The 15361-nt window shown below is 40.7% G+C and overlaps 1 protein-coding gene across 1 annotated transcript in view; it reads left to right on the top strand.

The window, feature by feature from the left end:
* Positions 1 to 8796: 8796 nt before the first annotated feature.
* wdr11 (WD repeat domain 11) overlaps positions 8797 to 15361 on the top strand; it is a 64305-nt gene continuing 57740 nt past the window's right edge. The window contains exons 1-5 of the mRNA XM_030070415.1: positions 8797 to 8991; positions 10422 to 10533; positions 12353 to 12506; positions 12701 to 12874; positions 13361 to 13562. Coding sequence (XP_029926275.1) covers positions 8906 to 8991; positions 10422 to 10533; positions 12353 to 12506; positions 12701 to 12874; positions 13361 to 13562 — 728 coding nt within the window. The 5' untranslated portion in view covers positions 8797 to 8905. The remainder of the gene's footprint in view (positions 8992 to 10421; positions 10534 to 12352; positions 12507 to 12700; positions 12875 to 13360; positions 13563 to 15361) is intronic.

Genomic DNA, 15361 nt, shown 5'->3' with positions numbered 1-15361 from the left:
TGTGACACACAGGTCCTGCGGATGCCTGATGCTAGACCTGGAGCCAAGACAGTTCACTCTTTGGCTAATCCTGTCATCATATCTGGAAAAAAAAAAAAAAAAAAAAGCAGAATCTGGGCGCCAAAACAGAATTGGGCTGGGAATATGTTTTTTTTTTTTTTTTCCCTCTTCTTTTACACATAAATGCACATACCACTTATTTGTTTCAGCAACATATTTGAAATTTGTCTGATATCAGTAACATTGTGGTGTGTTTGACTCAGACTGTACTTCTGTTGATTTAAAAAGTTGAAGTTATATGAAGTAACACAATTATGTGCACAATATGAATACATAGCATTAGCTTTGTGCATGAGGCCCACTACGGGCAGCAGCTTATTTGTTTTGAGAACAGATTGCCTCTCATTCATTTTGACCTGAGTTACACGTCTTCCGTCTCCTTGAATCCTCTTCAACTTGACTACAGCCATGACATGACAGTCCTGCTGAAGTGATTTCAAAAAGCTACATTTCCCTTAACAATCTCAAGGTGGCTTTTTCAAATTTAAACAATTAGGTGAGTGTTTTCAAAAGCCCTGTTTTCACAGGTGGAAAATGTCAATTTAGTGTGGAGGAGGAGGAAAAAAAAAGATGCATTTTCAGATTCATCCATCTTAGTGTGGGCATGGCTTGTGTTGGAAATGGATCCCTGTGAAACCTAAATGGTTGAAAATGAAAATTTAATATTCAAAAACATACTCGACCCACACTTGAACATCCTGAGCATTGGGTGCCGAACCCTCGAAACATGAAACCGAAATAGAGTTCAGGACAGGACTCCAATAACAATATCTTTTTTGCTGCAAAAAATTGGTATTGGACTGCTGCCCTGAACTCCATTTCAGTTCAGAATAAAATATTTCAACAAGTTTACACATCTACCAACCCCTGAAATCCCTCCTAATCATATTTTTAACCTTGTCCCATTTTTTTTTATAACATCTACAACAAATTCATGAAAAGGTGAAGACGCAGTTAAAGTGATGAGGGGATTTTCTTTCCTTCAAGGGAATCTCCCGTTTATTCTGCAGTTGTTGTTGTTTTCTTTTTTTTTTTTCTGAAAAATAGTCAGTCCGAGGAGGATCTACTCACAAACATTCGTCTTCTTCTTGTAGCTTCATTGTGTGGCTGTCTGAAATGTCCATGTCAGCTCACAGTACCTCACATCCTGATCTGCTTTACATAAAGCAGCGTTGCTCCTCTGCTAACAGAAGTGTCCAAAAACTGGCACCCCATTTCCTCAGGACATTACTATACAGCTGTCAATTTTTATGCCCTTTTAGCCTTGAGTTAAAACCAGTACTTTGGATTAGTTATAGTATTTGCTATGGTATTGACAGATTGATTTGGCTGGAGGTCCTGCTTGCTGACAGCAAACTCAGTCCGGCCAGGTGCCAACCCACAGCCTCTCGCCTCCCATACAGTGATGCAGTCAATTAGCCCTCCAACACTCATTGTCTGGGTTTAACCTGCAGCTCTGATAATGGATCATCCAGGACAGAGGAGCTACATAAACACCCAGTGGCATCAGATAAACCACTATTAAGACACTACTGTAAGAATAAGACCGCTGCCCAGCCTTTCTTCTCATTAACCTCCATTTATCTTTCTGTCCCTATGGCAGCCTCTGTCCCACACTCACGAAACCTTCAGCTGGTTTCCATCCATCTGAAGCCATTTAGTTTCATATTCAATGTTAAAATCTTGTTTTTTCCCAAAACAAGTGAAAAAATCTGCCAGCAGGATGAAATAATCCCTCTTGTTTCCAGTGCAGTTTCACTTGTTTCAAGATTTTTTGCTGGGAACAATAATAAATATGTTGAAACAAGGCAGAATAAGGCAAATCAGCCCATTAGTATCAAGAAAATGTGATTCAAGAAAAATCCTGGAAACAAACTGATTAGCACTGAAAACAAGTGGGATTATGTCATCCCACTGGCAGATTTCTTTCACTTGCTTTAGAAAAGCAAGATTTTAAAACTCATTATGAGACTAAATGAAATGGTGATGTTTTGCAGTGTACACAAACACACACACACACACACAGACAGACACACACACAGACACACGCGCACACACACACACACACACACACACACACACACACACACACACGCACACACACACGCTCATACATGCACACACTCACACAGGTACTAGTCAATGAATATTGAACCGCCATGCATCCTTGCATCTGGAAAGTAATCTGCTTTAATTGAGACTGTGGTAATTAGCACATGACTCGTCCCTGGGCTAAGATGGAGTGCTTCAACCCTGTTCATGCACCAGTGAACATGATGCACATGTGTACACACACACGCGCGCACACACGCACACACACGCACACATCATTACAGTGAGAGATGCACAGGTGAGTTCAGTTGTAATTCCTCATGGTCTATAAGATGGCTAAAAAATCATTGTGAAGAGCAGAGAAAGTTAGTGGAGTTTACGGAGTGCAGCCTCTTGCAGCGGAGGTGAGCTGTGATAATGAGGGTCTGAGCTCGCTGTGCTTTGCTGTTCTTTCGTCTCCCTTGGCACCTTGAACTGAGAGTTTCCTACAGTGTGCCTCTTTCTCAAGCCCTCCCCTCTCCATCTCACTCTTTCTCCTTCTATTAAATTCACTCTCTCAGTTCAATTTCATTTCCAATCAATATTCTTCATTGGCATAAAGCCAACATGATCAATATTGCAAAAGCATCAAAATGCAATGAGATTTCATCAAGGTAAACAAAGATAAAAACATTCCCTCTCTCTCTCTCTCTCTCTCTCTCTCTCTCTCTCTCTCTCTCTCTCTCTCCATCTACAAGATACTGATATAAGTGTAGCCCTGGCAACAGCTTCTCTGTAGTTTCCGTTACCAACTATAGTTGGCTTCAGATAAATTCATTAATTTCCAAAATCTGGACCTTTCAACAAGGCATATTGGGCAAACCAGCAGCGCTGCATTTCCCTATCTAATGAGGGTCCCAGTAACAGAGCCACCATGCAGGGGCTACTGAGCCAAGTACTGGAGGCAGGATGGATAAATAAAATTAGTGTGAGTGAATTAGTAGAGTGTGGGTGTGTGTGTGTCTGTGCTGAAAGCTTTAAGTGAATGTAGCACAGCTGTATTCCCTGCCTTAGGGAATCAACTACGGTTACACAAACAATGATCAAGAAAAATGAGCCGCTGACTGCAAAAAGATGGTTTGCATGACCGTAATATATTTAGCCTAAACAAATTACATTTAACTGTACATTTAAGCCTCATCATGTCTAAGATTTATATGCTTCATCATCACATTATGTAAAACTGCTTGGCAAAAACTGCTTTCAAATGTACTTTTCATTCGGAGACTCACGGCCCTTCACCCTCCCTTGGTGTAGCTAATAGGCTGTGAAGGCTAGCCAGCCTGAAGTGTTGAATAGTCTCACCTTTTTTATTGAAACATCACACATCCAAGGTTTAATTCATTTGTTGTTTATACGGCTCTTGGGAGAGGCTCGTTTTCTTTAACGGCATTTCATGTGTAGCCATCTGTCACCTTGTCATTTATTAGACATTAATAAAACATCAAGCGGGAGGCCATAGCTAGAATGGTTATAAGTCACGCTGACAGTCACATCAGCATATGTAGTTTGTGTTGATGAGAAATCAAGGACGAGTGTCACCAGGGGACAGATAACACAACTCTCAGGGTTGGGTTTAAGTGATCATGGGATGCACTCAGCATATTAGTGCTTAACACTGGAGGATTCAATTTTCTTATACAGCCACTCAAAGAGCAAAAAAGAGAAAAAAAAAATCCAACAAATAGCCGTTAAGGCAACAAATGTAATGCATGACCATTTTTCTTGTGTCTTTTTTTCTCTTTAACAAGACAACACCCCATCCACTTAAAGCTCCACCATTTTCAATCCTTCAGTTTCTCTGTGCTGTCGTAGCTGCCCGAGAGTTTTATTGACTCATTTCCCCTAATGTTTAAAAGCTTTGAGAATGCAGATAATGGCTTAGGAAAAGCTTAATGAGTAGTATTACAGTTGAGCTACGTTTACGCCCGTTCATATCATCATGTATTAGGAGAGGAAATGGCTGCACATAAACAGGAAAACCTTCAGGCTTCTTCACTAATTTATAATAACAATTATCCTTGACTACTCAAGTACTCACTCACAAACACACGTGTATACCTGCACACACACACAGACACAGACACACACACACAAAACACACACAAACACCTAAACTGGATAGATGATATCATTGTGGTATCATAAGTTTTATTCTAAAGTTTGTGTGACAATAGGCTACTGCTGTTATGTAAGTTTTTTATTTTTTATTTATTTATTTCCTAGAGCGATGTAGTGAAATACAATATTTGTCTGATTGTACACCCCTACAATCCAAAGCTATCACTCTGCAGTCAGCCGTGGCCCAGGCATTTTTATTGCTCTGTACAGATATTGTTGATATGGAAGAGAAACGGCCTTCAATTGCTCTCAGAAAGCAAAATTTAAGAAAAGAAAAATATATGCATTTTGAATAATCCTGGAATTCAAAACGTCTGTGTGTGAATAACAAATGGACAATAACGTGGGGGAGCACTTTCTGTTTATGCATTCATGAGATTATCTACGATGATTTTTGTGATATTATTCGTACTCTGCTGTCAGCTTGTTTCTGCTCAGAGAGAGATTGAAAAGATTGCCGGGCTACAATCATATGGCAATTCCTTGAGGCCATCAGCCATCTCCCTTCTAGAAGTCACAATAGGCGCTATGTAGGATTGTTTTAGTCTCAAAATGTATCATGTCCTAATAGTGACATCCCGGTTGTTTCCGAATTCATTCTCTCTTGTTAAAAATAACAAGAACAAATAATGTATCATTGTTCCCGAATTGAAGGGAATACATAGCCCGAGTGTGAACTGATGGATCATTTCCCTGCTACAAGCAAGCAATTTAGACTCTATTTCATACCAGGAGAAGTAATTGGAAGAGTGTGGCCAATTAAACAGATGACAATGCCTTTATTATATGACTCATTCATGGTCTCATTAATATTCATACTGCAGATGTTCGAACGGCTCGGTGATAAGAATAAATCAGGGCTATCTGGTAGGAATCTCTTGCATGAGAGTATGACATTGTAGCTCAATCTGGCTTCCAGTAGTGTAACTATCATGCAAGACTGCTTGAAGTATGGAAGAGTGCTTTAGCGCTTTCTGTGGGCATGCCAGGATTTAAGCGGCCGGCCCATTCATGTGAATCTGACAAGTTTGAAGAGAACTCGCCAATTTATCTGATGATTAGAGCTTAAACAGGAAAAAAAAAATTGCTTCTTTTCCTACCAGCTCAAACTTTGTTAAATGAACGCTGGACCACAGCGGTATAGTAAAACATTAGCATGAGTATCTCATATGAGCCGTTGTTGTTTTAGTCAAATCAGTGAGAATTTTATGGCTTTGTTGCCTCTGTTTCATCTCGCTCTTTCGTTATGCCCACTATGTGCACAGAGGGATTTCTGCTGATGTGAAGATCAAGAGGATGGCAGACAGGATGGCAGAAATGAGAGCACAGATACTCTGGGGGCGAAGCTGGAGCTTGTCATTAACTCTCTGTTTTCTGAGAAACATCAAAACACACATGAGGAGGATGGATTCTGTTGCGAGTCAGTTAAGAGTTTTTAGGACAGATGCACCAGCACTGAGAATGATGCTCTACAATCATGTAGGATAATAGGCTGTATATTTTAAAGTATACAGTAGCTACATTTTGGAGACACCGTGCAAATAAAATTGTCGCTGGAAATTTAAAAAAAAAACAAAAACAAAAAAAAAACATGGCTTTGGTGTTCAGCTGGGTTGCCTTGCATTTTTGTGTTTATCCAGTGGGTTTTGAAAGGGCTTCATATACGACCAAGGATGGTACACATTTTTCCAGTACACACAGGAATCCTTCAAAATAGTTTTCACATGGCAGCTGCAGCAAAATGGTCTCTGACATCAGACTCTTGACATGAGCATGCTGTTCACAGTAATCACACGAGACATACGATAAGGCAAAGGAGGCAAAAGTGTACAAAGTCGGCGTGAGCACGAGTCAAAAATGTGGAAGTCGCATTGTGGCGCTGATCAGAGATTTCAGCCGGCCGATAAACACATCTCAAAGAAGTGAGGGCTGTTTGAAAGATGGAGTGTTGAGGGTGGGTGTACAGATGGGTAGCAGAAATAATGGGGATATTTCACACAGCTGTGAGCCAGCAACCCGCACTCAGGCGGACTCAGAGCACTGTGGCTCTAATTGGGTTTTTACGTGACCCAAAGTGTGATTATCCACGCTTTCCATTTTCATTACAGCACCTTCATTACACATCACCGCCCAGGGTCTCTAGGCCAATACAGTCATTACATCTTTAAGACGGTAAGAAGAAAACAAGCAAGAGAAATATAAGACTGATTTATTTTTGCACTGTTTTCTGCGCTGTCAAATAACACCCATCCCTAGTGGGCAGCCTGCAGATGATAGTGGAAACAAATATGTTTGCCAAGCACATATCACGGTGTCCCACATTATTTTTCTGTAACCTGTCAGTAATGTATTCACAGATATGACAATCTTGTACCTCTCACTGAAATTTAGATATGCGTGCGTCACGGGAAGACAAACAAATAGTGTCCCTGCTTTTATATCAGCTCATTGGTGATCCTGAAGACAGCAGGTCTGCAATAATTAAGATGAATGTGGCAGACTTTCACATGTAAATTCAATGTGCGGAAACCCACAGGATGACTTGACAGACACAAAGACATATTTATGATGTGCAAAGATAAATTATGATGCACTCTTGAGTCCATCCATTGACCATTAACATGCAAATAAGAGGGGACGTTCCAGGAAATTTGTCAACAAAATCCAATAATGATGTGACGTGTGAGAAACGTGAAACAGATTCCTTTTGTCAACCTGCTCCACTGGAAATGTAAGATGACTGGTTGTGCTTATATACATCATGTTTTTCCAACCTGGCATGACATATTGGACTCACCATATAATAAATCTTGAGAACAAGATTCAATTAAAAACAGCTCAACGTGTCAGAATCAACAGTGGAGCTCAAGGCTGAGTTTGTATACATAATGGGGAATTTTTATAATATCTTCCAAATACAATTTTGATCTGTGAGTATTGTCAGAAACATCAGGGTCAGCAGATCATCTGAGAATGAAGAAGTTACATCAACCTGAACCTTTTGCAAATGCAAAGAATGTTAGGAACATGTACTGTAATATTGTGCACATCCAACATGTCAATGCCTCTAGAAACTCACGAAGGAAAAGAAATGGGCTGCACTTTTACAATGAGGTTGCTGTGAAATACTTCAGGTCTTGATAAATTTGTCATTTCCAATATATGAGTCAGTGTATATAGGGTAGCCCTGGGTTTCATGGGAATTAATCAAATGATATTATCTTCCTCTCTTAAGGTCACTAGACTGTAACAGATAAACTGTACAGACCATGCATTTTTCATTTAATGTGTCTTTTTTTTGTTGTTGTTTTGTTTCTGTATGTTTTTATTGTGACTATACTGAAGCTACATCAGAGTCTGTCAGTATCTTTAGACAGGACATAGAAGAAAAGTTCTTTTTGTTTTTTAAGAGTATCCTGTATATTATTGTATTTGGGCATAATCCCTTTCTAAGTTACTCCTCCTGTTCCAGAACTAAGAATAACTCACATCACGTATGTACTTGAAGAAACACATTACTGTCACTTATTGAATAACCTTGGTGATATTAAATGAGTGAATAACCTGAGTGATATTATACAAGGACAACATACTGTATGCACAAATCCATTGGTTGAAGGTCGGCATTGTACGTTAGGAATTGTGTCAGCTCTACAAGACTGAGGCTACACATTCAGGAAAGAAAATGAAAATGGAAAAGATTTTACAGGCATAAATGTCCTCAGGAACAGCTGATCTAATTGATGGAAATGTGATACTCAGAAATAACTGGTTTAAATTCCCACTCACTGCACTGAAAAATCTCCTTTTAGTTTCAGAAGCGCTGATAAGCCTGGCTGCTGTTAAATGACAATGTAGTAGCAAACTTTTTTGGCAAGAAAAAAGTCCAGGCAATGAGAACGGCATTTCACAATTTCATGGCATTATTTAAGAAAAGACATGAGCTCATGCAAATTATTGTGCTCGACAGCATTATGGAAATTCGTCTCATGCTATGAAAAACTCTCCTTCTCCTTGTTAGCAGAAGAATAAAACAATAATAAAACTTCTTGGTGTAACAATATCACAAGCACAATCAGATTTTAATGAATATTCTTAATCATCAGCAGTATGCATAATTAATGAGGTGCACCAAAATTAATGAGGGGACAGACAATAGCCAGCCCATTTGCCAGTCTAGCCAAAATCTGATTGCTGCTGGATATTTATTCCCAAATGACAGAAATATTTTGTCTGCAGTGACTGGCTCAATCTCAGTCAGCAAGGGTTGGACTCACTACATGCCTTGCAGCATGTAGACATTAGAGACTGAAAAAGTGATGTTGATTGTGTTAGAAATCATTAATCAAATCATGTCAGTGGCTCATTATCATTTAACGAACAAGTATTGGTTTCGACAATTTTTTACTTTTTTGTTTGTTTGTTTGTTTGTTTGTTTTTACTGAGGAATCCGACGTGCCATCTGTGGAACTGTGTTGGAGCCCGCGGTTGTTTCCCACACGGAATTCTCGCTTGAAACACAGAGACACTTCCTGTTTATTATTCACAACAGAGCCGAACCGCCGCGGCTACGTGTTTTGTGCAGAATTTTGGCCAATAAATATTTATGTAGCAGACTTACCCGATCACAACCATGATTCCTTACACTGTCAACATCAAACTCGCGGCTCGGACTTTGACTGGCACCCTCAATTTGCAGAACAAAACCGCTGTAGATTGGTGAGTACCGCAGCCGTCCGCGTTAGCATCGCTAGCTAGCCGCCTGGTCGGGATGCTCAGCTGACAGATGAGGCGGCTGTTTTCTGTTTCCCTTCACGGCTGCAAGGAATCACACCACAGCGCACTGACTTTTGATGATTATTGAGTAGGAAACGAGTGGCTTTAATAAAAACAGATTAAAGTTTCCCATTCATCACATCGGTGACATTAGAGCATCTCGTGTCATGTGATAATGTTATGCCATCCTTCCTACTGGGCCTGATGAATTTCTCCACACTAACACACCCTTGTCATGTTGTGGAAATCCACTTGAGCTTGTTCATTAAGTCTGTTCCGCTCACAGGAATGACAAACTTTACCATTTGAATCATTTGCGTCAGTATTATAAGTAGAATTGCAGCTGTAGCCATTAGATCCCATTCAATCCATGTTTAGCAGTATAATTTAAATCCTGGGTCGTTCACGGTTGAGGTGTGTAATGTGTGTGTGTGCGTGTCTGTCTTTGTTGATCGCTTTTGGTGCACACTTTCTCATGCATCACATTGGTGAACGCTGCATCTTAATGAGATTGTTAATGAGCATCACTCCTCCATAATTAGTGCAATAATAACCTCATCATTCCCCCCCGTGTTTTCGCTCCTTCATGGCAGCGTATGGTCACACTTGTCTAGGGCTGGGGACTGAACTGAGATGCTTATATGGCACCAAATAAATTGCTTCCATAAATTTCAAAAAATACCCAAAATGCTGTGGTTCCTGTATTTGGTACTGAATGACCCAAGGAGTAAATATCATCAGCGTCAGTGAGCCAATAAGCACCCAGCATGTTTGTACTAAGATGTAATAATGCTGGTGATTGGCTGTTTAATGTTATACCTTGTAGAAACACTGTGTCACACCCACAGACCTTATAAAATTGATTTTATAACTAGACTTAGTGTTGAAAAAGTGTCGTCCAGAAACATATATCGAAGTCAAAGTATTGACACCGGTGTCGAAAATTGGTACCTTGTGACTTGTACCATCCTGTTACACCAGGACTGACTAAGTGAAACTAAGTCTGGATGCAAAACCAGATAGTGAAAGTGGCTGGTCTTGCGTTGTGATTGGAAATCTGTGTACTCCGGATGCAGCTGAGCCACAGTGTGCACGCAAGCTGTGTAAAATAGAGAGGAGAGCAGGAAAATGTAACAGATTTAAAGAAATTCACTCTAAAGAGGAGACATACCATAAAGAAAAAAAGTGGGTGAGGGGTCAAAAGGTTAGAATCATGTATTGGAAATTGCATTACATCACTATGTGTTATGCACCGCAGCCTTTACTTTAACTTTCAAGGGACTTTGACTTCCCTCACACTCGCCTCATCATTCAGTTGTCCTTTTTATCTCTGACTCCGTCCCCTCTCTCCCCTCTGTCTGTCTAACCTCAAGGGGTTGGCAGGGCCTGATTGCTCAGGGATGTCACTCCAGCATCCTCATCATCGATCCAAAGACGGCCCAGACTATCCAGGTGCTGGAGAGGCACAAAGCCAATGTTGTCAAGGTGAATTACTGCCTTTTTTTTTTTTTTTTTTTAATCTTTATAACAGTATTGCCCACAGGAGATTGAATGAGATCAGAAATTTACATCTGTTTAATAATTAAAATGTTAACATTTGCTTTGACAAAGAATAAACATACCACAGACCACAGGAGAAAACAATAACATTGTGCCAATATAGCTGTGCTGGGTAGTATAGAACTGCTGATTAAATTTCTGCAGCAATGACGATGATAAAGGTAATTAAGATTAGGTTTAATTTAGAATTTTTAAGTTTAGGCTTATAGACAGTTTAGTCACATTAATATGATACACATAAGCTGGTTAAAGAGACATTTTAACTTACCTTTTGATTTTATTTCCCCCTGTCTGAGCAGCCAACTTCAGTTAACTTACCTACCGGAGTGTGTTTTACCACTTCAGGCTTTTTCCGTTTCTTTTTAAATAAATTATTGCAGAAAAGTTTAATAATTCAGAGACTACATGGTCCTGGAGCACAAAAAATGAATCTTACTTGATCCATTTTAGGTCGGTAAGAGAAGCCTGATTTGTAAGCTTTAATAACGAGCGTTCCAATTTGAAATGCTATCCTGGCGCACGCGTTTGCACACGTCCTTGACATAAATGGCAGCCTGTTGTTGATTGTTAATGTGCTTTGAAAGTGAAATACAAGCACACGCCTGCTGGTGGAGTAATATGTTATCACCTAGTCCTAGTGCTAGCATTGCATGACCTTGAGCTAAGTTGCCCTCCCTCTCTGTGGCAGATAGATTCAGCTCCACTGTGTAAGCCAAACAAAAACATCGATAAAGACTGCCTCCTCTTTGATGGACACCCCTGTTACACATGCGTGTGCTTATTTGTGTGTTTGTATGTTTGTGTGTTTTGTAGCAGGGTGAATAATAGCCGGTAAACTCTGCAGTGATTATCAGTTCCAGGGCTCTATCTTCGACTCTCATTCCTCACTCCAAAGCACACTTTAATCTTGTAAAGCACCGCAGCCACAGCACCAGGCCATTCCTCACCACCCAGTCTGACACAATAAAGCTTGGTGGATAAAGGAATAGCCACAGGAAAGAGCCTGCCTATCCAGGAACAAATATGTAGACATAATCAATTATTTAAACACAAACTCAGCTGTGGAGACATTCATTTTTTCCAATCAGTAAACTTGCGTTGGCTGCATTTCTGCTCCTGTATGGTTTTCGCAGCATCTGTATTAGGGCTGCGCAATGTGGACAAAATCAAATATCACAGTATCTCTCACTGAATATCTCAATATTGATATGGTAGTGATACTAAAGGAATGATTGTTGATTTTATAACATATTTACATCCAGGAGATTTTTTCATTAACAGTCATTACTAATGTGAATATGATGACCAAGCAGTCAGAGGCGTATAATAAAACAGCTAGAATAGTCTAAGTTTAGAAAATTACATCAGCCTTAAAATCAGGATACAGTGTCATATCATGATATTACGATATCCAAAAATCCAGAATATATCTAGTCTTATATAACGATATCTCTACATTACCGAGGCCTTCTGTGTATCTTACTTTTTCTAGGTTTTTATTACCTTTTTATGTGACTAATATGTTGAATATTATCACTCTCTGGAGTGATTGATAGAAAAACAGGACTGATTTTGGTGTCTTTGGATAGAGAGAAATCCTGAGATGTTGGCTTCTGTCAATTCAAATCTCATTATCTGAGGAGTCGGTAGGTAGAAAGATTTTGTTGCCATCAGTTTCCCTTTTGTAGAGAAATGCAGTGGCTGCACAGCATCTGCCAGACACTCATGTCTTTTGTGCTGCTAGGTGAAATGGTCCAGAGAAAACTACCACCACAGCCTGAGCTCACCTTACTCTCTGCGCCTGGCATCAGGAGATGCCTCGGGGAAGATCATAGTTTGGGATGTGGTCAGCGGCACTGCCCACTGTGAGATCCAGGAGCACTCCAAACCCATCCAGGGTAAGCTCACCCTCACTACCCCACCCCGACTTGCTCGGATTTAATGTTTGTCCATCAGCTCACTACAGGGAGAGGGCATTAGCCTGGAAACCCTGTCAAGAAGCAGCGCCGAGCAGTGCAACGCAGACTACAGATATTGTTCACTATTTGTTTTTGTTTAAATTCACTCATTCGCCTCTCGCTGTGTCTTTCAGACTTGGAGTGGTTGTGGAATCAAGATGCATCTCGCGATCTTCTGTTAGCTGTCCACCCTCCCAACTACATTGTGCTGTGGAACGGAGACACGGGCACCAAGCTGTGGAAAAAGAGCTACGCTGAAAACATCCTCTCCTTCTCCTTTGACCCCTTCGATCCCTCCAACATGGCATGTAGGTCAACAGTTTGGTGTTGTCTTTGAGTATTCGTTGTCGCACATTTTCTTTCTCCTGACACACGTTTTCATCTTCATTGTGAACAGATGTCCTTCCTTTGCAGCTCACCAGACTCAGCACACAATGAAAATCAATACTGCGCCTCTTTATTTGTTAACACATTTCAGATACACTGTGTTGCCTCCACTGAGACGTGTGTCATACTATTATGCTAACCGGCGAATCGGTAAAATCTAATTTTCCGTGTTTTGGCTTTTTTTTTGTAAAAGGCTTGTGGAATGGAAAAACACATTATTCTAACAAGTGGCAGCTTACTAGTTGGAAAAAATACACGGACAGTGTTTCCCGCTGACAAGCATCTGCAGTTTTTGTTGACATTTCAAATGACATCCCTTGTACTGTTTTGGTACTGTTTTCGTGTTCATTGCGACAGCACCTGGATACACAGTGTTTCACACCCACTCTCCCCTTCCCCCGCGACAGTGCTTACCAGTGAAGGGATCGTCTTCATCACAGACTTCTCGCACTCCAAGCCACCAGGCAGCGCCGGTAAAAAGGTCTACATTGCCAGTCCTCATGCAAGCCCCGCCCACACAAAGCCTGCCCCCGCTGCTGCCCCGGCGCCCACTGGTGCCAAGAAGGCCCTCAACAAGGTCAAAGTGCTGATCACCAATGAGAAGCCCACGTAAGCATCACCTAATACTCTTCACTTTGGAATAGTGTACAGTGGTCCCTTGTTTATCGCGGGAGTTACGTTCTAAAAATAACCCGCAATAGGCGAAATCCGCGAAGTAGTCAGCTTTATGTTTTACAATTATTATAGATGTTTTAAGGCTGTAAAACCCCTCACTACACACTTTATACACTTTTCTCAGACAGGCATTAACATTTTCTCACTTTTCTCTCTTGTTTAAACTCTCAAAGTCCAAACCTTCGTAGAAAAATAAGTCCAGTATTATAGAGTGAACGCATTCTGTACTGTACAGGAGACACGGCACAGAGGAGATTGATTGACAATGGTCTACAGTCCCTTAGCCAATCAGGACGCAGAACACAATGTGCGGGTTCTCCCTTAGCCAATCAGGACGTAGAACACAATGCGCTGTTGAAAAAAAAAAAAAAAAAAAAAAAAAAAAAAGCATGCAAAATTGCACACAAAAAAATCCGCGAAACTGTGAGGCCGCGAAAGGTGAACTGCGTTATAGCGAGGGACAACTGTATTGGAGAATGTTAAAGGGATAGTTCACCCTTTTTGAAATATGTGGTACTGTTGGACTTACCCTGTAAGTGCTATGTAGGCCAGTAATTATACTGTCCTCCTCTCAGTGTCTTCCTCTCATACAGTTACACACATTCAATACATGTACGTCTCAGTATAACCAATGTCTTGTACTAAGCACTAAGCACCTCCACTGGGGATTAGGCACGTTGCTCAAGGGCACCTAGATGGGATTTCATTCACACAGAACTGGACGAGCTACTGCTATCTGACGTTGTCTCAGTTTCAGGGCATGCTGTCAAAAAGGCTGAATAGGAAGCGGAGATCCAGCTACCTTGACCTATAGTGTATCGATGCCTGTCCGCATGCATTATTAATGTGATGCCCCCAGCTAATTTGCCAAAGCACTTTCTGCAATTGAGACAGTTATAAAGAATTTAGCTTGTTTGATTAATCAAGCTCTAAATCCCATAGATGTGACTGAAAATCCAAACTATGGGGCTCATTAACACATTATCACACCATATTTGACAGCGCTGTCCAACGAAATGTATGGCTTATGTGGTTTTCCAGTCAAATCAATGGAGCTGAGCCGGCCCATTTGCATCGCGGTTTGAGAGATGCACTATCTCTCCGTTGCTGAGGAGCTAAGCACTGCCCATTACTCATGCATTGTTCTGCTCTTCCCCATTTTTCTGCAACAGAACTCGCCTATTGAATGTGAATTGTGACAGATTGTTTGTTTTGGAGGAATGAAACATCAGGCCAGCCTATTTATCATACCTGCAGGATTTTGTCAGATGTGAGCTTCCTGTAATAAAATTGTCACAGGATGAAAAGGGAGGCTTCGGTATTTGAGATTAATAATGAATATAGGGTCATTTTTTCCATTTGGTGCCTAACATGCGGGGAATATCTTGTCTACAGTATCTGTCCACGTTGTGTTGCACAGCTGACTACATTTTCCAACTTGATGTGAGTGTGACTCGTTTAAGCTGAGATGCAGACTTTTCTCATCGGAACTGTCTGATTGTCTGTCATGTCTGATTTAAGGTTAAATGATCAGGTTAAATCATTCCAGGTGTCTGTCCATGGTAAAACAGAGAGTCTAAACTTGCAAATGTGGGAAAGATGCACTGAAGATAACCATTTGACGGATTTGTTCCGTTTTTGTGACTTTGCGTCATTTGAACACTGCAGAGCACCGGGATTAATGGCTAGTCTCATTTTTATACCATTAGCAGACTAACTTGTGAAATTGTCTA

Source organism: Myripristis murdjan, chromosome 15 (genome assembly GCF_902150065.1).
Source record: "Myripristis murdjan chromosome 15, fMyrMur1.1, whole genome shotgun sequence".
In the NCBI taxonomy this organism is placed as follows: Eukaryota; Metazoa; Chordata; class Actinopteri; order Holocentriformes; family Holocentridae; genus Myripristis; species Myripristis murdjan.
The sequence above is the reverse complement of the archived record's forward strand: the minus strand, read 5'-3'. Positions and strand labels throughout refer to the sequence as shown.